General features: G+C 42.4%; 2 protein-coding genes across 6 annotated transcripts in view; both read left to right on the top strand.

Moving 5' to 3' along the window:
- The window catches only part of sv2ca (synaptic vesicle glycoprotein 2Ca), a 38,422-nt gene extending 21,327 nt beyond the window's left edge, over window positions 1-17,095 (top strand). For all 3 annotated transcript variants that reach the window (XM_042100077.1, XM_042100076.1, XM_042100078.1), the window contains exons 4-13: window positions 908-1,059; window positions 10,209-10,342; window positions 11,021-11,110; window positions 13,028-13,138; window positions 13,353-13,441; window positions 13,857-14,021; window positions 14,222-14,355; window positions 15,264-15,470; window positions 15,708-15,867; window positions 16,405-17,095. In XM_042100077.1, the coding sequence (XP_041956011.1) occupies window positions 908-1,059; window positions 10,209-10,342; window positions 11,021-11,110; window positions 13,028-13,138; window positions 13,353-13,441; window positions 13,857-14,021; window positions 14,222-14,355; window positions 15,264-15,470; window positions 15,708-15,867; window positions 16,405-16,588 (1,426 nt within the window). In that variant the 3' untranslated portion in view covers window positions 16,589-17,095. The remainder of the gene's footprint in view (window positions 1-907; window positions 1,060-10,208; window positions 10,343-11,020; window positions 11,111-13,027; window positions 13,139-13,352; window positions 13,442-13,856; window positions 14,022-14,221; window positions 14,356-15,263; window positions 15,471-15,707; window positions 15,868-16,404) is intronic.
- A 6,186-nt stretch (window positions 17,096-23,281) lies between these two features.
- The window catches only part of iqgap2 (IQ motif containing GTPase activating protein 2), a 53,117-nt gene continuing 49,668 nt past the window's right edge, over window positions 23,282-26,730 (top strand). For all 3 annotated transcript variants that reach the window (XM_042100920.1, XM_042100919.1, XM_042100918.1), the window contains exon 1: window positions 23,282-23,599. In XM_042100920.1, coding sequence (XP_041956854.1) covers window positions 23,554-23,599 — 46 coding nt within the window. In that variant the 5' untranslated portion in view covers window positions 23,282-23,553. The remainder of the gene's footprint in view (window positions 23,600-26,730) is intronic.

The following is a 26,730-nucleotide window of genomic DNA, read 5'->3' as shown; positions in this document are numbered from 1 at the left end:
AAGAGTAGGTCTGAAAGGCTTTGTGAATAACTTTTAAGAGAAAACTCCTAGCTAAAATCTTTTAGTGAAATTTAGGAGTACTCCTAGTGGTAAGATAAAAGGCTTTGTGAATACGGCCCCAGAAATGTAACAATGTTATATTGTAAAACAAAGCTTAATGAATTTTTACTAGTATATTTTATCCACTGAATGGGTATACAGTAGTGAAGGGTTTCATGTTCATTGCTTACTGGAACACAATATCAGAATTTAATGATCTGCATACAGTATGTTTTACTTGACTCCCAGTAGTCACCAGCACTTAATGACACATTTTAAAGCATATTTTTCCATAATCATAGAAAACCCTGGCAATAAATGTCTCTAATTATCGATAGTACATTCTGGAAAGTAAATGATGTGATGTTCTTTCACAACAGATTTGGATATTTGTGTGTCCTTATTTATCCAATAATGTAATGTACCTTTTTTTTCAATTTTTCCTTCCAAAGAGAACAAATCATTCTTGAAGCTCTAAAGTAATCCAAGAGACTTGGCAAACAGCACACAAGGCACTAAAGGCATGCATTTATTTTAACTGAATTTGAATCAATATTCTGAATTTATATCAATATAATATGAGGACAAAATGATCATATCTAGTTCCTCATTATGATGCTGTTGCTACACAGTTTTTTTTTATTTATTCCAAACTCACAGGCCAAAAGACCAACGTTTTGTTTAGCAAACCACCCAATAAAGAGGAAGACTGAACATGACAGGACTTTTAATTTGACATGCGAGTCTTGAAATTCCTTTCAAGTTAGAAATGGGACTCTATCAGCTTAGTACTGATTGCATTCTGCTAGTGAAATGGCCGGTCTCTACTCCACAGTGCGTGTCACTGATGCTCCTCTTCCCTTCGCAGGATTGGCGGGGCGGTGCCCATCGTCTTCTCCTACTTTGCGGAAGTGCTGGCGCGAGAAAAGCGTGGCGAGCACCTCAGCTGGCTGTGCATGTTCTGGATGATTGGCGAGATCTACGCTTCAGCCATGGCCTGGGCCATCATCCCACACTACGGTCAGTCACAACTTCCTGTCACACTGAACGACCAGTCGTGCACTACTGTCACTGCTGGTGTCAAAGAGTGAGATGCATTAGGCTACACACAGAGATAGTGCAGCTGTTATCAAAGTTGTTTTCCTAATAATGTAATATGATGTCTTCGTTCACTATTGTGTACTACAGTGGCTATAAAAAGTATTCACCCCCCCCCCCCCCCTTGGATATCTCCCCTTTTACTGCTTTTATAAATGGAATCTTGATCAATTTAATTTGCAATAAGTTTCAAAAATCCTGTCCTTAGTGTCAAAGTGAAAGTAGATTTCTACAAAGTAATGTTAATCAATTAAACATGTACAATGCAAAATAAGCGATTGCATAGCGTAAATACTCACCCCCTTCAAGCATTTAGTAGATGCACCTTTGGCCGGAAGTTTGTCTTTGCAAAACTGCTCAAGCTCTGTCAAGTTGGAAGGAGATCCGGTGTGAACGGCCCTTTTCAAGTCCAGCCACAGATTTTCTATAGGATTGAGGTCTGGGCCACTCGAGAACATTCACCTTGTTGTCTTAAAACCATTTCTGTGTAGTTTTTCGCTGTATGCTTCGGCTCACTGTCTTGCTGGAGGGTAAATCTTCTCCCAAGTTCTTTTTACTTTTACCTTTACAAGCCTTCCAGTGTCTCCCACATGTCTTTGGGTGAATTTTAGTCAAGATGTAATAACTTTGCCACTCATCCATAGAGCTGTGACTGGTTAAAAACTCAGGCAATAGTTGTTGCATGCAGAGTTTCTCCTGTCTCAGCTGCTGAAGCTTTTAACTCCTTCAGAGTTGTCATAGGTGCCTTGGTGACAGCCTGCACAGTTTGTGGTGACGGCCTGCACAGTTTGTGGTGACAGCCTGCTCTAGGCAGGTTTGCCATATTCCTTACATTCCTTAATGATGGATTTCACTGAACTCCAGGGGACGTTCAGTGACTTGAAATTTTTTTTTGTGTCCATCCCCTCACTTTTTAATAACTTTTTCTCTGAGTTGTTTGGAGTGTTCTTTTGTCTTCATGGTGGAATTATAGCCAGGAATACTGATTGGCCAGTGACTGGACTTTCTAGACACAGGTGTCTTTATATTATTATACTATACACATTCACTGCACTGAGGGGATCTCCATTTCATTAATTATGAGATTATTAGCACTATTTGACTGGACCGCTGTTGATTTAGGACAGTCACTTTAAGGGGGCGTGAATATGAAAGCAATCGCTTGTTTTGCATTATATATTTTTAATGTATTAACATAACTTTGTAGAAATTTGCTTTCACGTTGACATTAAAGAGGGGATTTGTAGAAATTATTGTAAAAAAGGCCAAATTAAATTGATCAAGATTCAATTTACAAAAGCAGTAAAGGGAAATATCCAAGGGGGGTGAATACTTTTCATACACACTCTATCTACTATGTGGTCCCACTGAAATGGGATACTAGTTGGATTTCCTATGGGTAGATTGATTAATACAACGGTTGTATAAATGGTTTTAAGAGTGGTTTAATGAAAGTGTCTATATCCGATTTGGAAGGCTATACCAGAACATTCACAAATTGGCAAACTAATGTTCTGTGAAATTTTTCATTTGATATTATATTAAATCTGTAAAAAAGCATATGCCCATCACATCCCTCTTCCTGTCACAGGATAAAGGGCAAAAGTGCCTCTACTGTTTTTGCTTCTTTCATAAAGGATTTCTTTAAAGGCTGTTTACAAATAATATGAGATCAACATAACGTGGATTTGAATATAACATACTGTATGTTTGTTGTTTTAGGTATCAATACATATATACCAATATACTTAATATAAACAACTTCATATTAGATCACAGAACACCAAGAGAATTGCTTATGTGTAAAACAAGCAATGTAGGTAAACACAATGAAAATGACTGACTTATCTCTGCTCTCTAAGGTTAGTGTACATCATTCTCTTGAACAGGAAGTAATAACTGTCTGTTAGGATTGAGGTTGTGGCATAAAATATGGATGAATTTTCTTTTTTTTTAGATGAGAGTTTGGGTCAAGGTTTCCTTGAGAGTCTGGGTCAAGTTGGCAGTTCTGTGTGGCGAAAGGGATTTGCCCCGTGTAGTGCAGTGGATTAGTCAGTGTGTGTGTGTGTGTGTGTGTGTGTGTGTGTTTGTGTGTGTGTGTGTGTGTGTGTGTGTGGACAGCATATTAGATGTGCATGTGTACTTGTGGACCTGTATAACTGTGGATGAGTGTGTGTGTGTGTGTGTAGGGGTAAGGGCTACCATGTCAGATGTGAATGCAGGGCAGCCAGGACTCAGGAGTGGAGTGGGGTTGAGGGGGGGTTTGTGGGGTGTGGCACTCCTCAGGGTTAAGTGATTAATGTTGGCCGCGGAAGCGCGTGGATATTTAAAGGATGAAGGCGTGCCGTCGGGAGATATAACGCCATGATTTATGGTGCCTCAGCAAGGGGAAATGAGCTGCACTCATCAATAAACGAAAGAGAGAGAGAGTGAGAGAGAGAGAGAGAGAGAAAGAGAGAGAGGGGGGGAGAGAGAGAGAGAGAGAGAGAGAGAGAGAGGAGAGAGAGAGAGCACGATCGCATAATGGATGTTAACGGTAGGCGCTGGCCGGCAGAACATAACGTAACAAAACGTTCTCTCGCTGCCTCTGCTATTCTCCCGCTGCCTCCCCTCTCTATCACGTCCGCTCACTCCTCGCGTCTTTTTTTATTTTGCGCCGATCGAGCGTAATTAGGTTTTTCTCCTTGCCTCACGAGACAAAGCTGGAGCCAGAGCGTGATTTATGAATGACCCGCGGTTAAGCCTTGCGGTGACGCAAGCGGCGGTGAGGTGGGGTGTGTGTGTGTGGGGGGTGGGGGTGGACAGAGGGTGGAGTGAGGTGGGGGTTTGATGGTGTGTGTGGAGCAAGAAGTGTGTAAGTGGGGGATAGCCAGGCACTCGCGGTGCGCTACCAAAGTGAGTCACAGGGCATCATGTCACCAGCCTTTTCTGTCCTGTGTGCCATGAAATCGATAGGAAACAATCACAGGCAGCACCAAGGGGGGGGGGGGTGTCGTTGTGTGGGTGGGGGGTGAGTTTCAGTGGAGAGCCGTCATGCTTGGCTGAACAACCCACCCTCCACCTCACACCCCCTCCTGCCAGGACTCCACACACACACACACACACACACACACACACACACACAGGCACCTTTGTTCTCACACATGCATGCTCATTTATGTACTGACACACAAATCACCAAAGCTGTCACTTTCTGAAACTACTGTAACATGCAGCTATGTGAGTGAACACACACAAACACACTGGAAAAAAAATTCTTTCCTCTTCGCACAACCCATTAGAGTGTGTGTAGATGAGGCGGCTCAGGGACATGTGAGGTTATGGGGGTTTCGTGCCTCTCCTGGCGAGTTTTTACATTTTCTCCTAAAATGCCGCAGTGCTCACCCACAGTAACAGTAGCAGTAGCAGCAGCAGCAGTAGAATGTAGAAGGGGCCACTGGAGTGGAGGAGTCCCCCTCTCCTCTCCTCTCCTCTCCTCTTAGCACCGTGCTGATGGATGCTGATATGCCGAGCACTTCATTTGTCTGCAACACTTCATTACGTACTCCTTACAGACAGCTCCTTCACACACACACACACACACACACACACACACACACACACACACACGTACAGAGACACACAAACACACGCACACACACACATGTACAAAGACACACAAACACACTCACACACACACACATACACACACACACCACACAATTACACACATAGACGCAAGAAGCATCCCAGCAGATGCGGCAGGATCACCAGACAGCCCTCGCCATCACAGCACAGCCACTGAAGCTCTGAGATGTCATTGTCGCTCCAAGATGCCGGCCTCTTTGATCACTTAGGGAACTTTGAGGAAACCCAAATCAAAAGTTTTCTGATATTGGAGAGAAACGTGAGTGCACCCGCTGTCGGTGACAACCGTTGTCATAGACACTCTGACAAACATACATCCACATACGGTACATAATCCACATACGGTACACCACTGGCTGCCACACACTTTTCTTCTCCGTTGTTTTTCCAGAGGAAAACTTTTTGCAATTAGACATCCAAGCTCACATCGCAGCCTTGCAAACACAAGCAAAGAGGCAAAACGAATGAGAAAACAACAACAACAGAAAAAAAACATTTCTCATTCGATGTCCTAGATTCTGCTGTGCTGAGAAAAAACACAAAAAACTCTCAAAATGTGCTCTGAGAGACTCGAGAGTCGATGGCTTGAAAGATCTGTCATTTGCTGTGCCTGGAACAGGCAGAGCCGCAAGGTGGAATTCATTGATTTCACATTAAGGAGTGTGTTTGTGTGTGTGTGCGTGTGTGTGTGTGTGTGTGTGTGAGAGAGAGAGAGGACAGGGGGCATCATGCTACATAATCCAGTCCACTCCAGCTGTTTGCCCCCCTTCCCTACCTTCTTATTTTGCCTCCAAATTCCCCCAAGTTACAATCAATTCTTTTTACAGCATTTTTAATTTCTTCCCTTGTGCTAACAGTCTGCGACAGCAGCTTCTGACAAATGATGGTGATGAAAGATTTTCTGCCAGTGGGCTTATGGCTTTTCCAAATTATTTATTTACTCATTTGTTGGTTGATTCACTTGTTTTTTATCTGTTTATGTGCGATTTTTTTTACCATGCCATTCGTCTGTTCTCCTGTCCCTCCTCTTGAGTGTTTTGCCGTTCTGGAAGCCACTGGCGCTCGCCCGCTGCCAGCTCCTGAACGGGGCGGTGTCTGTGGGAGTAGCGCTGGCCTGGCCAGCAGCGCATGGCGGAGTTGGGGGTGGGGCTGTTGGGGGGCTGGGGGTGGTGTTGGCTGCCGCCCCAGTCATCCATCCCCTCAGTCAATTATGCACATAATCCACGTAATGAGATTCCCGATGTCTTGGGCGAAACATTATCCCTCAGGGGCCTCGCCAGCCACCGTAGCCCCATAGGAAAAAGCAAAAGAGACGGAAGATCAAGAAGGGAAAAAAGAAGCACTCAATTACGGTGGCACAGCGACACATGATGATGATTCCCTCCCCGACTGATGCACAGAAGCAAAGCCCATCCACTCCAAGGCATGCATATTTACAAGCAGGCGCCGTCTGGGGCCACTTGGAAATTGAAATGGAGAAAATCGTTTTTTTATTCAGATTAGCCCCGTGAGAATGTAAAGCTCGAGAGAAGGCCCTGTGCCAGAGTCCAGCAGAGAGAGTCGCAGGAATGCTCCTCAGGGGGTGTGGAGCCCTGGGCAGGAGACTAGAGACCCAGACTGGGCCCCCCCACACACACACACACACACACCAGAGGTGTGAACGCAGATCACTGAAAACTCCCAGACAAACATGAAAAAGGGTTAAAGTTAAGGGTTAAAGGCGTCTGTAATAGAGATGAAATGGAAACCTGGAAGCCAGATGGTGATTTGATGTTACTCATGAAATATTAGTCACCGTGCTCACATAGAGAGGTGGGGAAAAATATATGCAAATATAGTTTGAGTCTGGATATTCTCCACAGGTGGTACATTTCAAAATCGTGAGGAAAAATCGCAATTCAGATTGTGGATCGTGATTGTGTTTAGGGTGAATTACCCACCCTGGGATGCGAGTTGTTTGGAAGTTATTTTAATTGCCTTACTCTCCATAAGAAGATTAGCAGAGTAGTTTCATATTTCTCAAATTGAGTCCCTGTAGCTCAGTTCTTAACTCGCTGTGGATTTGGCACAGGGGAAAAGCGTTGCTTCGCCTCTTCACGGTTGAAGTCACAGCGTCTTGTACAGGGATGGGGAATTGCAGCCTCACTGATGAGCATATCAACAAGTCCCTGTTGGCTCTCGGAGACGCTGCGTGCGTCTCTTTGGGGCATTACTATGAAAAGAGTAAATGAGGATGTAGGAGGAGGAAGCGTGAGCACGGCATGCGGTTTCGCATCTGAAACAGCTCGGCGTCACCATGACAGCAAGCGCTATGATGAGCAGCGACCACCACAACAACGCCATCACAAAATCACGCCACACCACACAGCCAGTGATGAACCATGTAGCCATCTCCAGCTCTTGCCCGGAAATTGTCCGCTTCAGGGGCTGGATCTGGCCAGGGTCTGGCCCTGATCTGGGCAAACAGGCTGGCATTAACAAACCACCACGACTCATCTCGGAGCACAGGGCTAATCCCGAGGGTGCATGTATCACCGGCGGTGTCATCAAAGCCCCTGGTTGAATATGCCACGGGATTTGTTTCAAAGCTGTCATTTTCTCTTGTCTCTCTCTCCCTTTCACACTCCCGACCCTGAAAGCCTCCCCCTTTACCTCCCACTCCGTAGTGGTGGATTACAGCCTTATTGACTAAAATTACATACCGCAAACAATCGTGCCTTCAGTGAGGGATGGCGTGGGAAGGAACATGGAACAAACACCAGAGCATCCCCCTCTGCGAATATCAGGGAAGCAACAGGAGCCGCAATTGGCCTTTTGATGATAGCAGAGCAAGCGCACACTTCCTCCACGAGTTTGTTTTGGATTAGATTTTGCGTCCGAAAATTAGATAATGTCTCAAAGTCAAACAAAAGGCTCTCGCCGAGAGATTGCTTTCAATCAAGCCAGGCAACATGGACTTCAAGACAGCCCCGTCTTATCTTCAGACAGTCCTGAAACAATGAGTCAAAGCCCTGTTCGAAAGCTTAAATCAGAAAAAAAATGAAATGCTAATTACGTTTAGTGGCAGGGGATCAAAGGGCTTTTTAAAAAACAGTTTTGAATGTGTGTGATGCCACTACTGTGCAGCCACCCCCTCAAAACATCTAACACCGAAGAACATGGCTTTTATTTTGCACTTGCTCAATACATACAGATACGTGGCACCATGACACAACTGGTGGTTTATCACACACTTAGCTCTTCAGTCAACGGAACATAAAGGCAAGGCATTTCTTATACAGTACTGCATCAAGCTGTAGTCAATAAGGTGTAGTCCTACATTAGAATTCCAACTGTGTTCAATTCCCCGACTATCCATGCCTGACAGGGGTAATGTCTTTGGAATGTTGTTTATCTGTAGGGATGAAGTGCAGAATAAAGAAATGTGTGAGGCATGATAATGCCAGAATGAATGGAATGGGCAACCCGGCGTTATAGTGCTCCCGTTTTGTGTCGCTGAATATGATACAATGCAGCTTTAGCTTCCTGCAGTTCCTACCAGTTGAAATGTTGCTATTCATAGCCACGCACAGCGTTTTTAACGCTGAGAGGGAACTAGAGGTGCATTTTTATGCCATTCCAAGCTTCTTGTTTTAGCTTTACCTGACCGTGACAAGCAGCAGATGGTCCTAATGGTTCGTACAGAGCCCCCCTGTAGAGCTCGGGCGTTTGTCAAGTGTTTCAGTGAAGCACCAGGAACTTCTTTTTTTTTTTTTTGTTGTAAAATGTAAGTGTCAGTGTCAGTGTATAAATGGTGAACACAAGATCGCCACCCCCCCCCCCCCCACCCCCCTTTTCTCTTCACACACACACGCACGCACGCACGCACACACACACACACACACAAACACACACACACACACACACACACACACACACACACACACACACATACATATAAACACATACACACACACAAATGAGAACATTACCTAAACTGACAGTCTTCTGGGTCATTCAGGAGCTCCAGCAGCGGGGGCCATCCAGAGGCAATGTTTCACCACTGTGCTCACTATGCCTCCTGTTGGCAAACACTGGCACTGGGGTCTCTCGCCACAAGGACAGGGGCAGGAGGGGCCAGGGTGGGGTGGGGGTGCGGGCAGCGGTGGTGGTGGTGGTGTACAAGCATACAGACATGCTCCAGCAGTGGTGTGGTGTGGGAGTTTGGGAGTAAGATTAAGTCCTCTCCATCATGTTGATTTGTGATGATGCACTGTCTGTGAGACACTCGTGATTAATGTGTGAGTGTGAGTTTGAGTGTGTGTGTTGTGTGTGGATAAATGTGTACCCTGTGTATATGTGTGTTTCTGTGTGTGTGTGCGTGCTGTTGAGTCTGCGTGCGTGTGTGTATGTGTGTTTTTAGCGGGGAGGGTCATGGAGAACTGTGTAGTGGGAAGTGTGCCGCAGTATGAGAGAGTCTCTGACTGTGGGCCACAACAGGCCCGGGTCCGTACCGCATCTGTGTGAAAATCTCCTGCTATCTAGGGAAGTGGGCTGGGCTGCGGAGGTTTGCGTCGAGTAAGAGCAGCGCTGGGAGATTAATGAGGCTCGGCGCCAGGCTAGGTAATGAAAGCAGACGCAGCAAGAAAAATAGCACCGCTGTAGTTCAAAAACACATCCTATTACGTGGCGTTCACACACCTCAGACAAGGTGTGTGTGTAGTGTAGGTGTGTGTGTGTGTGTGTGTGTGCGGGCGTGCAGGCATGTGTATGTCTGTACTGTATGTCTGTGTGCATTTGCGCGTGCATACACTTATTTCACATATGGGAGAGTGAAGCAGCCACGCAGCGATCTCATTACAGTGAATGCCACTTCGGGTGCTTCTTCCCTCATTTGTCCCTGCTGCGTGATGTCGTTTTGAAGAGAGGCTCTTTGAGCCGCTCCATGGCGCGCTGGAGAGACAGCAGGTTGAATTATTTTACTGTCAGAGTCTCTAATGAAGCGCTAAAGCTGCCGAGATATGCTGCTTAGGGAAAAACATCCCAAAATCGGAATATTGTTTGGATAACCACAGTTGTGTCATTAATTTGGCACTGTTGGTTTTCTACATTTGATTTTCACTTGAGTGTAAATTGTGATCGATCAATTTGAGACTCCAACAGTGTGGTGCTGGTGTTATTTTTAGCATTTCCCAGTTTAAGAATAACTTGCCTTTTTGTTTTTGTTATGTTTTTGCTTGTATATTTGTGGATGTGATATTGTTAGGTATGTGTGTGTGCGCGTGCGTGCATGTGTGTTTGTGTGTGTGTGTGTGTGTGTGTGTGTGTGTGTGTGTGTGTGTGTGTGCGAGTGTGCATTTGCATGTGCATATTGGATTGTGCAAGTGTGTACGCATAAGCCTGTCACAATCTCATGCTTGCCTTTGTATGTGTCTGTGTGTTTGTGTGTGTGTTCTGCATTGCAGGCTGGAGCTTCAGCATGGGCTCGGCCTACCAGTTTCACAGCTGGAGGGTGTTCGTGGTCGTGTGTGCTCTGCCCTGCGTCTGTGCCGTGGTAGCCCTCACCTTCATGCCCGAGAGCCCTCGCTTCTACCTCGAGGTAAAGACCAATACGTCACAGACACAGCTAGCAGTCGAGGAATTGAGCAGGGGTGCACTGCATATGACTTCACTCGTGGCTGAGATAATGACTTTCTGCAATTGCTTTTATGATAATCACAACAACAATACTACTACTACTAGTAATAATAATAATAATGACAATGATAATAAAAATACTTGTTCAAGAAGATGAACTGACCAATGAGTATAACTACGGTAAGTTTAATTTAGCCTTATATCCACTCAAGCCCTCTATTGGGAATTAGAATTGTCCACCTTCAAAAAACTAGGATAAAACCTCCTCCATTTATTAGGAGATCATTACTGTAAATGCTTGCCAAAACAGTGCATAATGACTGGATTGTTATGTTTGAAATTATTCTGCATTTCATTCTGCCTCACTTGATTTAAATGTTAGAGCAGGAAAACGCTGCACGCAAGTGCTGTTGCTTGAGTGATGGGGGAGGCTAAACGTGAGTGAGCAGAGCTACCCTCCTTTGAAGAGTGTGACTCACACAGGCCGTCGTGACTACCTCCACTGACAGGCTGAAGTGGCAAAGTGGGTGGCTGTCACGCAGCTATGCTGATAGTGGTTAATCCCCTGTTAATTCCCTGTGGATTTCTCCTCTCTCTCTCTCTCTTTCTCTCTCTCTCTCTCTCTGTCTATCTCTCTCAGGTGGGGAAGCACGACGAGGCCTGGATGATCCTCAAACAGATCCACGACACCAATATGCGAGCGCGTGGACAACCCGAGAAAGTCTTCACTGTGAGTCTGCCTGGCGCGAGCACACACACACATACACACACACACACACACACACACACACACACACACACAGAATTTCTAAGCGGTTTAGCGCGTCGTCACGTTTTAATATGCTGAAAATCGTAGATGATTGTCTGTCTCCCCCCACATTTATGTTGGATTTAAGAAATTTAAGAAAGTTTTGTGTCACTCACAAAAAAAGCATTGGCCCGAGCATCAAAGTTCATATATACAAAATCAGTTATATTGAAACAAAATTCACCAGTCTTCATATGATGTTAGCAGAGGTGGAAAAAGTACGAAAATATTGTACTCAAGTAAAAGTACCAATACTTTGATGAAATATTACTCAAGTACAAGTTAAAATACCGATCTGAAAATGTACTCAAGTAAAAGTAAAAAGTAGTTCATTGCAGTAGTTCATATTTCTGACCAGGGAGTCAGAAGGATAATCAATTCCAAGAGCCAAGGATCACTCAGAGAAAGCTCGAGAAAGACTTGAAGGCAGCCAATTCAATTAAATTCAATTAAACAGTTCTGGAAGTAATCTGGAACTAAAGATCAGGATTCACAAGAGGGACCCCTGGAATCTGTTTAGAACAATGGGCCAAAATCACACCTGATACTGCGACTAATAAGTTTTGTCATACAGGAAATGTCTTGAAGCTGTCATTACAAACAAAGGCTTTTCCACAAAGTATTGAAGAAATTTCAGTAGGCACGTTCAGTACTTTTTTCCTGTGTCATTCCACTTTATTACACATAACTCTTATGTTTGGATTTTTTATATGTGTGTTAATAAAATGTGTGGTGAAAATTTTGAATAGACTCACTGGAAGTGTAGGCTAATTACTGAAAAAAAACATTTAAGCGTTCAATACTTATTTCCACCATATATTTATTTTACCTGAATATTTTAACTTCCAAATGAAATGCCAAAATGAATGTCAGATGAAATTTAAAGTTTGACTGACTGGATTTTGTATACAACATAGTGAAAACTGTCTAAGGTCACTCTCACTCTCCCTTGCTAAAGAGCTAAATGGTTTAGTCCGCCTGCACGATTCATAAGATAGTCTATCTTTTGTTTATTTAGTTGAGCATCGCTAGTAGGCCTAGTGGACCACTAATTGTTGTGCTGCTGGTGCAATGTCTTTCTCCAAGAAAGCCAAGTCAGGTTACCAAAAACAAAGGCCAAAACAGGAAAAAGAGAGATATTAAAATAAGGGGAAACAACTGCTAATAAACTTCTTTCCAAAGAAAGGTGAGCATAAACGTCAAAACACGAAATCCCATGGTGTTTGCTTGAATATCTCCGCAATCATTAGTGCTAAAACGAACTGAGACAATTGAAATAGTGGAAAATACATACACATGTAATCTGATGCATCTCGTGATCCAGCTCCATCTCCATCACTTTCAGAAAGACTGCATGGCGTCAGCTTGATTCATGTCCTGTTGTAGGCTACATGCTGATCATTATCACTAGGCTAGTGGTTTAGGGCGCGATTTTTTCTCTCTCCCTTTCCGTTAGTCTTAACTTTTTTTTTTTACTAAAGTAACGGATGGGATTTTTGATGTAGCGAAGTACAATACTTCACTCAAAATGTAATCAAGTAAAATTTTAAATACCGATTTTGTAAACTACTTAAAAAATACAAAATACACTGAAAAACTACTCAATACAGTAACGTGAGTAAATGTATTTCGTTACTTTCCACCTCTGGATGTTAGCCATTTAATATTTTAAGATCGTATACTTAAACAGTGTTGATCATCTGAAATACAAGAACAAAAAGAAGAAACATATCCTTCATAATGTTTAGTCTAGTAATTGTTTTGAGTTGGCTACAGTTTGGTGGTGTCCCTCTCGAACATATGTTTTAAAAAGCATTATTTGTTTTATCTGTGTTGCAGGTTAATAGGATCAAAATCCCTAAACAGTTAGATGAGTTTGTGGAGATGGAGTCTGAATCCGCAAATGCTGTTTCTAAAGCCATCTTCAGAATGAAGACTGAACTTTATGGGGTAAGTGCCATTTATCCATTATTTCACACACATTAAGCACAAATAAAACATCAATGCAAACATCCACAAGAATCTATTATTAGAACTCAAATGATGAGAAGGCTAAATGTGTAGATGTTGGCATAACAAAACTGCCGCTTGTGCTTAGTGATAGTACTTTATATGCCCAGGCTTTGTCATGCATATTTGATTAAGGAAATGTTGTTTGTTGCAGATCTGGGTGAACTTCCAGAAGTGTTTCAACTATCCAGTGAAAGACAACACAGTGAAACTGGCCATTGTCTGGTTTACCTTGTCTTTTGGGTAAGGAGGCCATTTTCTACTTCTGTACAGTCATTACATACACGATGACTGTTTAAGTGTGATATTTTATGCAGAAATCAGAAGTATTTAGACATTATTCAAGGTCTAGTGCCATCAGACATTGATCTGTGCATATTGATTGAGTACCTTTCTATACATAGGGTTTGTAAAGTCTTTCAACTCACTCTAAAATTGACTGAGACTGAGGCAGGCATCTTCAATGATTTTGATTTTTTTTTCTCCAGATAGATCAACCTCAGCCACTAGAAATAGACTTAAAAAATGGCACATTCCTCTCATTGATTTACACACAGAGAAAGAAAAAATGCTACTCAGTTTTGTATCATAGAATATACCCTTCATATTTATGTAAATCTATGAATTAATTTCTATGCATATGATCCTGTGTCACCAGGTACTACGGTTTGTCTGTCTGGTTCCCTGATGTCATCAAGCATCTGCAGGCGGACGATTATGCATCCAAAGTGAAGATCCACACCAACGAGCACATTGAGGATTTCACCTTTAACTTCACTCTGGAGAACCAGATTCACTCCAACGGCTTATTTGTTCGTGACAGGTACAGCTAAAAGGCTTCTGTAAATCACTACTGGCCTCATGGCTTGTGTAGCTATACAGTAGACACAAAATGCATTAGTTAGAAATTGTGCTGTGCTGCTTTCCTGAAGACTCATGTATTTTTATAGTCAAGTTGAATCATGAATAGAATACAGTAGTTTAACAATCACTCAAAATATCTCTTCCATGTTACCTTTGCAGTTTTGTGAATATGAAGATGAGGTCTGTCACATTCATTGACTCCACGTTTCGTGATTGCCACTTTGAGGACATTTCTTCTGTGGGCTCCTTCTTCCGAAACTGTACATTTATTGGAACTTTCTTCTACAATACAGGTGAGTTTGACACAGTGAAGTGTCAGTGATAGTCTGTTTTACCTTTCAGAATTTTTACCTTCAAAATTACCTGAGATGAGTAGAGTGTCTGACACCTGTTTAGGCAGCTATTTTGCTGATGTTGTCATTTTCAATTGTACACAGGACAGGATTATAAATCTCTTGTGTGTGTAGTTGGGGGCTTCCCACTGTGGCTAATCCTCTGAGTGTCTTTTAATAATCATACCACAACAACATCAACATCAATCAGAACTGTTATGTCTAAATTATTTGTAACAGTCAAAAATGGTTTATGGTTAAAAATCCACTGAAGCACATTGTCAATGATGATGACGGTTGATTCATTTTAGGTGTGCTGCCAGCTTCATACAGCTCTTTAGCCTCAGACTGAAACAAGAATGCCCTGCAAGGCTTAGACCAAGATGATAAATAAGATGCAGTCCCCAGAGAATAATATACTAATATTAGTTTTACAGTAATAAACAGTAATATATTATGATGCAGCTCCCTAAGTAGGCTCCCTAATTAGCTGCATCATTCCTAGGTGTAGGATGTAGGTTGGACCAGGCTATACAGTGGGAGGCAAGAAGTTCTGATTAGTATTCATAAGGATATTCATAGATGATTTTCAATATTTGTCTCATTACTTTAAATGCAGACTGTGACTCCATTACCTCTGGTTTAGTTCCTGGTGTTATTAGGATATTAATTCTGAGCATTATCCTTCGCGTAGATGGCTGGTCATTTACTGAGGTAATTTTATGCTACCACGAGAAGTACAGAGCTGAGAAAGTCTAGCATAGAGCATTAATGTCTGGCGTTAGAGAGAAGTTATTATAAATTATGAGCTTTTAAAGGCAAAATTGCCATTCTTTAATTGCATGTGTGTGGTGTTTGTCTTTTTGCAGACATTGATGACTCCAAGCTCATCGGGGGAACGGAGGTTATCAACAGCACATTCATTCACAACAAGACAGGCTGTCAAATGACATTTGACGATGACTACAGCGCCTACTGGGTTTACTTTGTCAACTTCCTGGGCACCCTTGCTGTGTTGCCAGGCAACATAGTATCTGCTCTTCTCATGGATAAAATAGGGCGCTTGTCTATGTTAGGTACGAATATTGTTTTGCCTGCCTACAGTAGACTTGAAAATCTGAAAATAAGAATTTCTCTAAATATCTGTTTCTCTAAATTTCATGTTTTCACATGCCAATGTGATATAACCAATCTTTATTAACTGTTTCATTACTGGGGGATAAATAGGACATAGGAGTTTTGATCATATTTTTTTATTACATGTAAATTGCAATATTTACACAATGTTGTTGCTGTTTGTGTTGTTCTTACAGGTTTCTCCATGGTCCTGTCTGGGATCAGCTGCTTCTTCCTGTGGTTCGGCACCAGTGAATCCATGATGATCGGCATGCTCTGCCTTTACAACGGCCTGAGCATATCTGCCTGGAACTCACTGGATGTGGTCACCGTAGAACTCTACCCCACAGACAGGAGGTACGGTATGCTAGTGGGCTAGTGGACACTCCTTCATGGTGTAGTCTTGTCTTTCCGTAGTTCATTTGTCTGAGTCTTTATGTAATTTCCTCTTCTGTGTGGGTGGTGCAGTTCGCTCTATACTGCTGGTAATACAGGTGCACACGCACCCACTCAGGCAGATAAACAAATAAATGACTGTGTTTATTGTGTTGGGATGTTGTGATTACATTAGGCCTGTGTTTTACAGTCTATCTCTCTCTCTCTCACACACACACATACAAACGCACAGACGCGCACGCACACACAAACGCTCGCGCACACACACACACACACGCACATTTTCTTTACCAAATCAATCCATTTGACCTTTTTGCCCGTTTTTATTGCTTCTTTGTTTCAGATCTGAATTCCTTAATCTTGTATTTTCAGGTATCTGATATCTAAGAAATTAAAATATAACTTATGTCTGTCCATCTCCATCCCCCCTTCCTCTCTCTCTCTCTCTCCCTCTCTCTCTCTCTCCCTTTTCCCATCTCTCCCTCTCGCTCTTTTCAGATGCACTGGCTTCGGTTTCTGTAACGCCCTGTGCAAATTGGCGGCGGTGATGGGGAACCTGATCTTCGGCTCTCTAGTGGGCATCACCAAGGCCATCCCCATCCTGCTAGCGTCCTCCGTTCTGGTGGGCGGGGGACTGGTGGGCCTTCGGCTGCCCGACACGAGGAACAACGTGCTCATGTAACCCCCCCAGTCCTTAAAAAACGAAACACCACACCGGGAGAGGTGTGGCACCGGGCAAAAGGCTTAACCCAGCTAACTTATGCAGACTACCCACATCCACTGTATGTCATACCTCATGTGTTCCTCTACTGTTAAAATTGGTCAGATTCATCTCCCAGATGTTTATATTGAAGGGGAGTCATATTAAGTATACATTCATGACAGTTTTACATAATACTCAACAGTAATGTGTACCCAACAGGGCAGCTGGCATTCTCCATTACCCTATAGCCACACACATGCTATTATATATGATAGCATCATAAAAATAGCTTGGCTGAGAATCAATCTAGTCTGACAAAGCCTACAGTTTACTCATAAAACTTTCTCCTCCTGATTATGTAACCCTGTGTCTAAAGTGCGTGTCGGGCTCCTGATATAGCCGTAGTGGGCAGTGAGTGTCCGCGGCTCTGAATGGGGTGAGTAATGATGTGGCGGCCGCTCCTGGTGGTGCTGCCCGTGTAAAAACAAGCGGTAATGAGCACCTGGAGCCTGCCGCGTGTGGGTCGGTACTGGGCCTCGGCCAGCCCTGCAGAGGTGAACAGATGAAGACAGAGAGGGAGGAGGAGAGAGAGATGTGGATAGGGGGAGGGGGGGGGGTTGTGCATGGAGCTGCTGTGACACAGCTGGCAGAACAGAAGAGAGGAGAAAGCGCCTGACTATGGGTATAGGGTTGGGGTGGGGTGAGGAAGGGCTGTGCCAATCATGATTTTACATGCCACTTAAACTTCTCACCTGCCGTGCTGTTAGTGTTCTACGTAAACATGTATTATGTTCAATGTGATTGACGTTTGTGGTTTTTTGTTTTCTTCAGTTGAGAGAATGAAGAGGTTATGGAAAATTAGCTGCTCTGTGTTGTCAAAAGAACTGTATTTTGTGCTTCTCCTAATTAATTCTATGTTTGTTAATTTCATGTTATGATATGGTTGTTCAGATTGAAAATGGATTTATTTCTGGATGCAGTTGCAAAATCTCTCAACTGGTTTTCATGTCAGGGGCAACTATTTCACACCATTGCGAACTAGTGTACTGTACTTAGTTAAAAAATTAGAAACAAAACAATAGTTTGATGTGGGTCTATAAAGGTTTGCATAAATGCATTAGTGGAATCTGCATTGGTAGTGTTGAGAAAGCCTTTTGCCCAGGTGTCCTCTTTATGAATAAAAAGGCCATATGAGGTACTGTAATTGTGGGTGTTGTCATAATATATGTACATATCAAATGTAGCGCTAAGCTAAAAATTTATACTTTGTTGGCAGCCACATTTCTAAGCAAAAGAGAAACATGCCCAGCTCTTTATTTTTGCTAACAAATGTACTGGCTACGTGTTCTGGATTTGTGTTGGACTGTTTGTGTTGTATGCAGGCTCTGTGGCAACCTGGTTTTGTTTTTGTCGCTTCTATGCCTGTTTGAAATGATTCGTTGAGGCAGTGACTGTACATACTCACGTCATGCTGCTTCCTCTGTGAAACACTGAATGGCCTTTACAAAAATCGTGCAAACGTGCCTCTCCTTGTCAGAGTGATCTCACCCATATGTTAAGAGAGGAGGTCACCTGGGCAGTTTCCCCCGAGGTCGAGGTCGCAGGACCCGCGCGATGAAGGGGGGAACGCTTAGGGTCCTGCTCCAGTCACCTTCCATTACCATTGTGAACATAAAGACGTCTTTGTGCTTGTAGTATTTCCTACACCATACGTAACACTATGCAAAAGCCTCAAAGTCCAGAGTTCTATCTAGTGTTTAAGTGAATATCTTTTCTGTTGTGGTCCCTCAAGAGAAGTGGAAGAATGATTCCATCAGCAATAATTAAGTGTTATGAATTGAAAACATTATATTTATTGAGACTAATTGAATATGGAGATGGATTGCGTTCTGTGGACCCTTAGTGGCATGTGACAGTGGCACATTGTGCAATTCCAGATGCTAAATATACATTGAGACCAACTCTGTGTAGAGTACTGCTTTTGTTAAGCTTCAGGAGTAGAATCACCTGCATCCTACATTGCTGAAACTCTAAGAAGAGCTCTAGTAACAGTGGAAGCAGGACAGGGATGAGATGGATGGGATGGGGGGGGGGGGGGGTAGATGGAAGGGGGGGGTGGGGATCTGCTGTGAGAGGCTGGGGTCTTCCACCCCCAGCAGATGGCAGTGTGTGTCTGGAGCAGAAGGGAGGGAGGAGAGGGGAGGCCTGCAGGGGCTCCCCAGCAGTGCGACAACAAGCGGCCATGAAGGTTTCCAAGTAGCATGCGCTTCATTAGGCTCTTCAGCAGCTTGAGGTGTGTGTGTGTGAGAGAGAGTGTGTGTTTGTGTGAGAGAGAGACTTTTGCACAGTGTTACAATATGGTAGGGTGTAACGATGTAAAGCATGAGATAAAATTCACTCTCTAGTCTTTCTGCAGTGTTCTGGGCATAATACACAAACAGTGGCACATCAGTGTCGCAGACTGCAGGCAATAGGCTGCACATTTTAACCTTTCGCTGATAAATGGATATTTATTTCACATATTTTAGTATATGATTATTTAGTAGTGTGATGTTTAAATGTATTATTTATGTAATATTTATATTTGTTTATTTATTTAATTGTGTTCTTAATTCTGTTCAGACAAGACAGTTAAAGAAAGATTGTCATTGCCAATGCCAGTGTCAATTCTAAACATAGTCCTTTCAACATCTCATACTGTTGCGATTAATTGTATAAATTCTTGAATGCGGTGTAAAGTACAGTACAGTAAAGATCCGGGCAATTGACTGCAATAAGAAACCCATTATCAATTTGTTTGTTCCTTTATAAATAAATGTAATAATTTGACTGTCCCTTTTCCAGGGATTTTTTGCAGTTAGCAATACAGCTGTCTTACCCATAGAGGGCAATGGCACACCACTTCTGTTGTTCAAAAACCTTGTGGATGTAGAAGAGTTCTGTTCGTAATGTCATTTACATTAAAAGACAATCCAGAACACACTGATACTAGACCATTAGCGGTTACAAAACTTGCCTTTAATCATGCTAAAACTGTTTCTGTGTATTCTATGTTTTATTGTTTTTTTTAACCATTTGACAAAAATAGTCTAAGAAGTAGATAACATTTGAACAATTCCAATTATAAAGAGCTCAAGTGATATTTTCCTATGGACTGTATTTCACAGAAAATACTGGTCATTTTTTCAGATCTGTTTAGATTGCTTGGTAAAAGAGAACGTTAAAGCTTTTTCTTGAGCTCTGTCAACAGTGATGTTAATAATGAACAGATACAAAGAGGGAAGTCTGATATCACAGTCTGATCTTAAACTGACTGATATGAACCACGGTCATTTTTGGTGGGAACTTGCCTGTGTGTTTCTGTGTCTTTGGTGTTTGGCTTGTGTTGCTAGCTTAGTGTTTGTTAATTCACACTGTTCACAAAAAGAAGAAGAAAAAACCTCACGTTTATGGTGAGTCAAAACAAAATATTTACAAAGCAGTCTTTGGGTGGAATAAATTAGTAATCAACATTGTCAGCGTTTTGTTAACATATTACATCAAGCATAATGTGATAGCGGATCCTAGTTAAACCCTGCAAAGTCCTCCATATAGAAACATGCTTCAGTAGTAGAGTCATACGGAATTCTTCATTAGGCCTGTGACATACCAAAGCTACCTGCTGCTCTCGCAAACCTAGCAGTGCTATGCAGATGTTTTTGTTTTGTTTTGTTTTGTTATCGTTATTCTGTGACTTTCCACGATGATGAGTTGGATGCTGTGGTTATATGTGCAAACCTTTGGTGAATTCTCATGTGGTGGATCTGCTTGGCTTCTTTGTGCGTGTGTGTATGTGCGCTGAAAAAGGAATGTTTGTACACTCTCCCCTGTCACCCATGTGATGCGTATCTGTGGCCGTGTGTGAGTATGCTTGTGTCCAGTACAGTGTTATTTATGCTGTTGTGTGGATGTGTGTTGTTTCATTCTTTCGTATTTTCTTTCTTTGTGTGTGTGTGTGTGAGTGAGAGATAGAGAGAGAGAGAGAGAGAGAGAATGAGTGGGTGTGCGTGCATGTGTGTGTGTGTGTGCGTGTGCGTGTGTAAATATTGTATATATTGTTGTTGGGGTTAAGAGTATTGTGCTTTTGACTGACTGAATCATGTTCAGATTTGTTTGTGACTAATGTTCAACTCTTCACACCACTGTCCTTTCCCAACAAATAACCAAACATTCAGTATTGCATTCAAAATTGCATGTATGTGTGCGTGTGGTGTCAAAAGCTTTTTGTTTTGTTTTTGTGCTTCAGTTGTGTTTCTGTGTTCTTTTGTCAGAAAAACAGAGCGTATTTATTTGGGATAAAATGTGAATGTATCTTCTCATGTACATGTAAGTTATTTTTATTTTATTTTTTTCGTTGGACAAAGAAAGGAAAAATCTATTTATGGATATGAAGAAAAAAAGACGTCTATTGCTGTGAAGGGCATGCCTGTATTTGGGTGACTGTACATATATGGAGTATATTGTCTATGGAGGTGTGTATCAAAGTGTTTGCCAAATGACTTATTATTTTACCGAGAGATTCTTGTGAGTGCTTTTAAGAAGGTCACTGCTTATGGCCTCATGCCATGTACATGGTAGAAAATAAAGTCATGCTCTTTTCACCAACCCCGTGTGCTATTTTGTCTGCTATTATATGTGAGATCATTTTTTTGCTTCAGATTTGCAACAATAATTGTGTTTGTGTTTTATGTCATAGGCTACAGAAGCTTTTAGTTCAATTTATTAGCCATCAGCCTGAACCACCACAAGTTTACAGTGTTGTTGTCTTGCTTTTGATGCATTTCTGCTTGCATTTGATGCTTGCATTTTTATCACCACTAAGTGCTTCTGTTCCATTGTTGTTGTTTTTTTTGTTTTTTTCCCTATACCCTTTGACCCAGTCTGTTCTGCTTTTTGCACCCCTTTTAATGGTCTCTGCCCCCCCCAATCCAGTAGAATTGCCCTGTCCTGTGTCTTTCCACTTGGCTCTCTTTTCCTCACCATTTTTCCATTTGTTTCACAAACCGTTGTTTTTAAAAGTCTATGGGGTGGCATTTATTTCTGCCACTCACCTCTCTGCTTGCATTCTCCTCCATCTCTTTCACCATCTCTAGAGATGACAACTGAGTGGTGGATACAAACGCTTGCTTTCTTCGTCCTGTGTATGTGTTTTTGTGCAGTTATGCATTTGGAATGCTCATCATCCTGATGTGTTGCCATGGAAATCTGATGACAGCTTCTTCAGCCATGGCATTAGGCACATTACCAAAATGGTCCCCTTTGTAATATTCCTATGATGATGGTAATAAGCCATTGATCTGTAATAAAATATGTTTAGCATAGGTCAGAGAGGGAAACACCCATTAAAATGGCCTATTCATTGATTTCCTAAAAAACTGATGCAAATAGGCAAAACTATTTACTGGTTGAACTACAATTTATTGTCTACTATTTATGTAAAACAACAGTTCTCATGTAGAAAGCTATGCTGAGCTGGTCAAGAGGTACATCCAACTGCAAAAAAGCTAATCGGTAATATTTTTAGTCCTATGCTTATGAGTGTCTGCTGATCACTACATCCCTAGTACATGTACGACTGTATCACCAACACTTTCCCCCTTACACAGTTTATGCTGTGTTTTATACACGCATATAGACACATTAATATATAGCTTTATAAATATAAAGCTATATATATACAGTGTATATATATATATATATATATATATAAAACATGATTGTGTTTTGTTCTACCTCGGGTGGAGGCACCTATCTATCTCTGTCACATTGCAGTGGCACTTGTGCTGGGGACTCACTCATTAGTAGGCCTACAGGGTCATCCCAAGCAGTTCTCTATAATGAACTGTGCAGAAGGGGAAAAAACAGAACCTTGAAGGTGAACGACATCAGACTGCATAAAGGATGGGGAGAAAACAAATATAGAGTAACCTCACTCCAAAAGCTATCCTAAGGCCTCCTCATTGGCCTTTCTCAACATCAGGACAATTAAGCCATCTTACTCTTCACTAGTTAACTAATTAACTAATACCGATACTGAATAGTTGATTTATTTACATTAGTCAAATCAGGTCAAGTTTATATTTATACAGCACATTTCATACACAGAGGTCATTCAATGCGCTTTACATAAACAAAAGCAAACAGTAATGGTTATGGTTGGCAGATGCTTTTGTCCAAAGCGACATACAAATATAAAACAATATAATATTTAAATTTAACAGGGAACAGATTAAAATCTAAATGAAAAGCCTAATGAAATAAACAATGAAAATGAGGGGGAAAAGCAATAATAAACAATAATGTTCATTCAATCAATAATATTGACAAGTTTAAAATCGTTTAAAAGACATAAAACAACATACAATTATTACTCAGTGATAGTGATGCTAGTCAAACACTCACAGTGAACAGCAGCACTCTATGGAGATTCAGACTATTAGGCAGTTTTCCCCATTCACTGCGGCTCAAACAGCCTCTCATGAACTCAAAATGTTTCCCGTGCGCATTCTACAAACGTGGGTAAAATTGCGCGCATATTTTAAACTCAAATCCTAAAAGTAGGTTAGCCGCCAGGTGGAGCTGCGGGTAGATCATTAGCCCACAGGTTGGTATGGCTGGGGGTTTGGCAGAGGAAACCGCTGTGGAGTAGAGAGGTACAGCCTCTTGCTCGAAGTCAACGCTATGGGAGCGAGCTTTCTGAGTGAGAGACGAGCGACATGAGTTGCAGCTGACTCCATAATATTAACAACAAACCTGTAATTCGGCAGCTATTTTAAACGACCTTTCTTCAGTTATTTGGCGCATTTCGATTTGTTCAACAGACGTCGGGTCGACCTACCAGTAAGTTTATAGTACCGGGAGCTAAATCTTGACAAGTGTTTCTAAACTGGGGAAACCGAAGCAGGATGTACCATGAAGACGGGGCAAATTCACTCAGGCCACGATATGGATGTAAGTTAACAGAACCGTTTTTGCTTTACAGTCAATGACATATTTATCAAATAGCCTAAGCAATTAAACTTTCCGCTTCCACTGTGATTCTGGAGATGCATTCTTGCTGACTAGTATTAAGTTGACACAAAACTGCTATAGTATATGAAAACTTCAGTTGTCAATGAATGAATGGATGGGACAGTGCAGCAGAATCAGACCTTGATTTTTTTGTTATAGTTGTAGGTCTACTGTTGCAATTTCTTATAGATATCTCGGTATCCAGAAGGCCAATATATGTGTGAACCTGGAACATGATTGTGTTTGTAGTACCTGTCCCTCTGAACATGTCTAGATTATGCCATTGAGGACATCCTGTGGCAAACTACAGTAGGCCTGCTGGCCTATAGTTGGCCACTGTATGCTGGCTTTAGGTTTCTCACATGTTCACCCTCAGTGTGTGTGTGTGTGTGTGTGTGTGTTGAGGTATCAAGTCATTATTCTAAGCAGGGATTACAATGATTTCCCTGTGTTATTAATTTTATGATGACCATTATTTTATTGATTGAAATAAACAGGGCCCTTCAAATGACTCATCTCTATGTTAAGACTCAGGTGTCATCACAGTTTGATCAGAAAGCACCTCCAGTGAGTCATACAGTAGCTAGATTGGTCAGTCCCAAGAATCTGCTTGTCATCAATGTGAAATAAACTTAGCAGCAGTGCAAGGCAATGTTTATCCACATCAGATAATGTAATGGCATTTCACTCCAAAAGTCACTGTAAAAGACCAATGTACACGTCCACCTAAGTTACAATATCTGTTCTGTTAGGTGAATGAATGTGGTGTAGGTGTGAGGGTGTGTGTGTGTGTGTGTGTGTGTGTGTGTCTGTGTGTGTGTGTGTGTGTGTGTGTTTTTGTTGGGGTCTGGCACTGGGCTACATGGGTGTTTCTCAACACGTTTGTGTGCGAGTGGTTGTTTAATGGTTTAATATTAACCACACAGCTGGTGACATCAAACGTCAAAACCTGATAGGGATACTGTTTGCTCTCTCTCTCTCTCTCTCTCTCTCTGTGTTTGTGTTGTGTTTGCTCTTTTTTAAATCTGCTGATGTCATTGGGATTTGTTGACATAAGGAAATGTGGGATGGGGGATTCATTAATGTGACAGACAGATGTTTTACATTTCTAAATCTACCAGTATGTCATTTCTCAGGGTTGATCTAGTTGGGAGTTTATTGCAGTATGTCTGACAACTCTGTGACTGAAAAGGAATACATTAAAGGTGTTAGGCTAAAGTGCAGCAGGCTCTGTATGCTACCTTTTTCTCAGCAGTTATGCAGTGGGAACTGCTCAGTTTCACTTAGGTATTTTCATTTCTCTTTACAGAATGCATATTAATGCTTTAGTTTCAGTTTCCTCTCTCTATAAATAAATATACAGACAGGATGCGTTTATTAAACGAACAGGTCTGGTACAGCCGTGTGTGGCAGATCAAGAAGTGATGTCCTTTGATTGTTCAAGGCAGTTCAGCAGAATAAATGAGGGTCTCACTCTCATGGGATTGTGACGGTCCTCAGTGACTGTTTTCACTGATCTACCAAAAACACACCGACCTTCACATGGACCCTCTGCTGTCTCTAGACTAAGGCAGGAAGTATTGCATCTGGACCTCAGTCGTGTGGTTGTATTGTTATGTGATTTATTCTTAGATTGTTCTGTGCTGATGCCAGTAGAAAAGTAAAAGGGGCAAAGTTAGCATTCCTTTCTCGGGGTCTGAGACCACAGGATGACTGCAGAAGGTGGATGTTCAAGGTGAGGTACATTTTTCCCCCTGTTCCCTCCACAATTAATATTCAAGATGGCTTTTCTTGCAGTGCTCCCAGTGCCAGTCATCAGACAGTAGAGAGAGAGAGATGGCCCTGGCGAGATTGAACTCAAAGGTCGTCTGCAGCTGTAACTCATTACTTACTGAGAGGAGGGGTGGGGGATTGAGAGCCTCTTAACTGCAAGCTGACTCAAAACGGCCTTTGCCAGCCCTCTGATTCAGAATCACACTATAATAACATGAGAAGATATGGCAAAAGGTTAATGGGTATGCCCAGCGGTAGCTGGCCAAACAGTCCTAAGGCTATTAGTCTGTGTGCCAGCTTTTCTTTTCTGCCAAGATGTACTCATCTGAAGATTTTTTTTCCAGAATAGGAATTGATGACATGTTAATGGTTGCCTCTCAAGGCACATAGGCACAAATGGAAGAGATACTCTTGTGCAAGCTTGATCCCATCACCTTCTCTGTGTCTGGCCACACTATTGGAGCTGATGCCACAGATAGTGTGAACAAAAGGCACTGTACAATGCAGCTCCACAGAGATTGGTTGGCAAGCCTGTGCCTGCATCAGCCAGAGGAGATGGCTCCTTTATTTTGTGCCGGTCTGGCTGGCATGATCCACTCGCTTGTTTAAAAGTGTCAACGCGTGGGCACTCTTTACCTGTCAGCAAAATCAGTGAGTGAGTGAACGATGCCCAGGAGGAATGGGGCAACCCCCCTGGCACTGAGACTGAAGAGGGCAGAGAGTGTGCGCTCTTCAGTGCCCATTGGCACACAGCAGGCAGGGCCTGCACTCCCAGTGGGAAAAGTGTCATTTAGTAGATTTGGATCTCTCTCTGTGATGGGTTAGGGTATTGCTGTAGGGTATTGGCACTTGTGGGGTAGATGTGTGAGGATTCTATCAAGTGCCCGTCTGGGCAAATACTGATGCGTGAATTTGTTATGATGTGATACATGGGGACATACCCATTGAGGTGTCTAAGTTCAAGTTAATCGTGTCTTTCTGATGCACCTAAGGCCATCCAGGTGCCAAGGTCCCTGGGCAGCTCAAGTCAATCCCCTCCACCCAGATACTAGCTCTCCCAATGGCAGGAAACTGGGGTCAACACAGCCTCTGCCCCCTAAAAAGAATGACACTAACCTCAAGAGACACTGTAGAGCCTGGAGTAGAGGACTAACATCCTGAAAAAGCTCATCATCTGCATTAAAGAGTGGCTAGCAGTCAGCTAGATTTTAGAAGTGATTTGCTCAAATTAGAAATTGAAACCAAAAATTGCATCCGACCGTGGATTACAAAAAAAAAGCATGCTCATACATTCTTCA

The sequence above is a fragment of the Alosa sapidissima genome, chromosome 8 (genome assembly GCF_018492685.1).
Source record: "Alosa sapidissima isolate fAloSap1 chromosome 8, fAloSap1.pri, whole genome shotgun sequence".
Taxonomy (NCBI): Eukaryota; Metazoa; Chordata; class Actinopteri; order Clupeiformes; family Clupeidae; genus Alosa; species Alosa sapidissima.
Note: the sequence above shows the minus strand (reverse complement) of the source record. Positions and strands in the feature narration are given on the sequence as shown.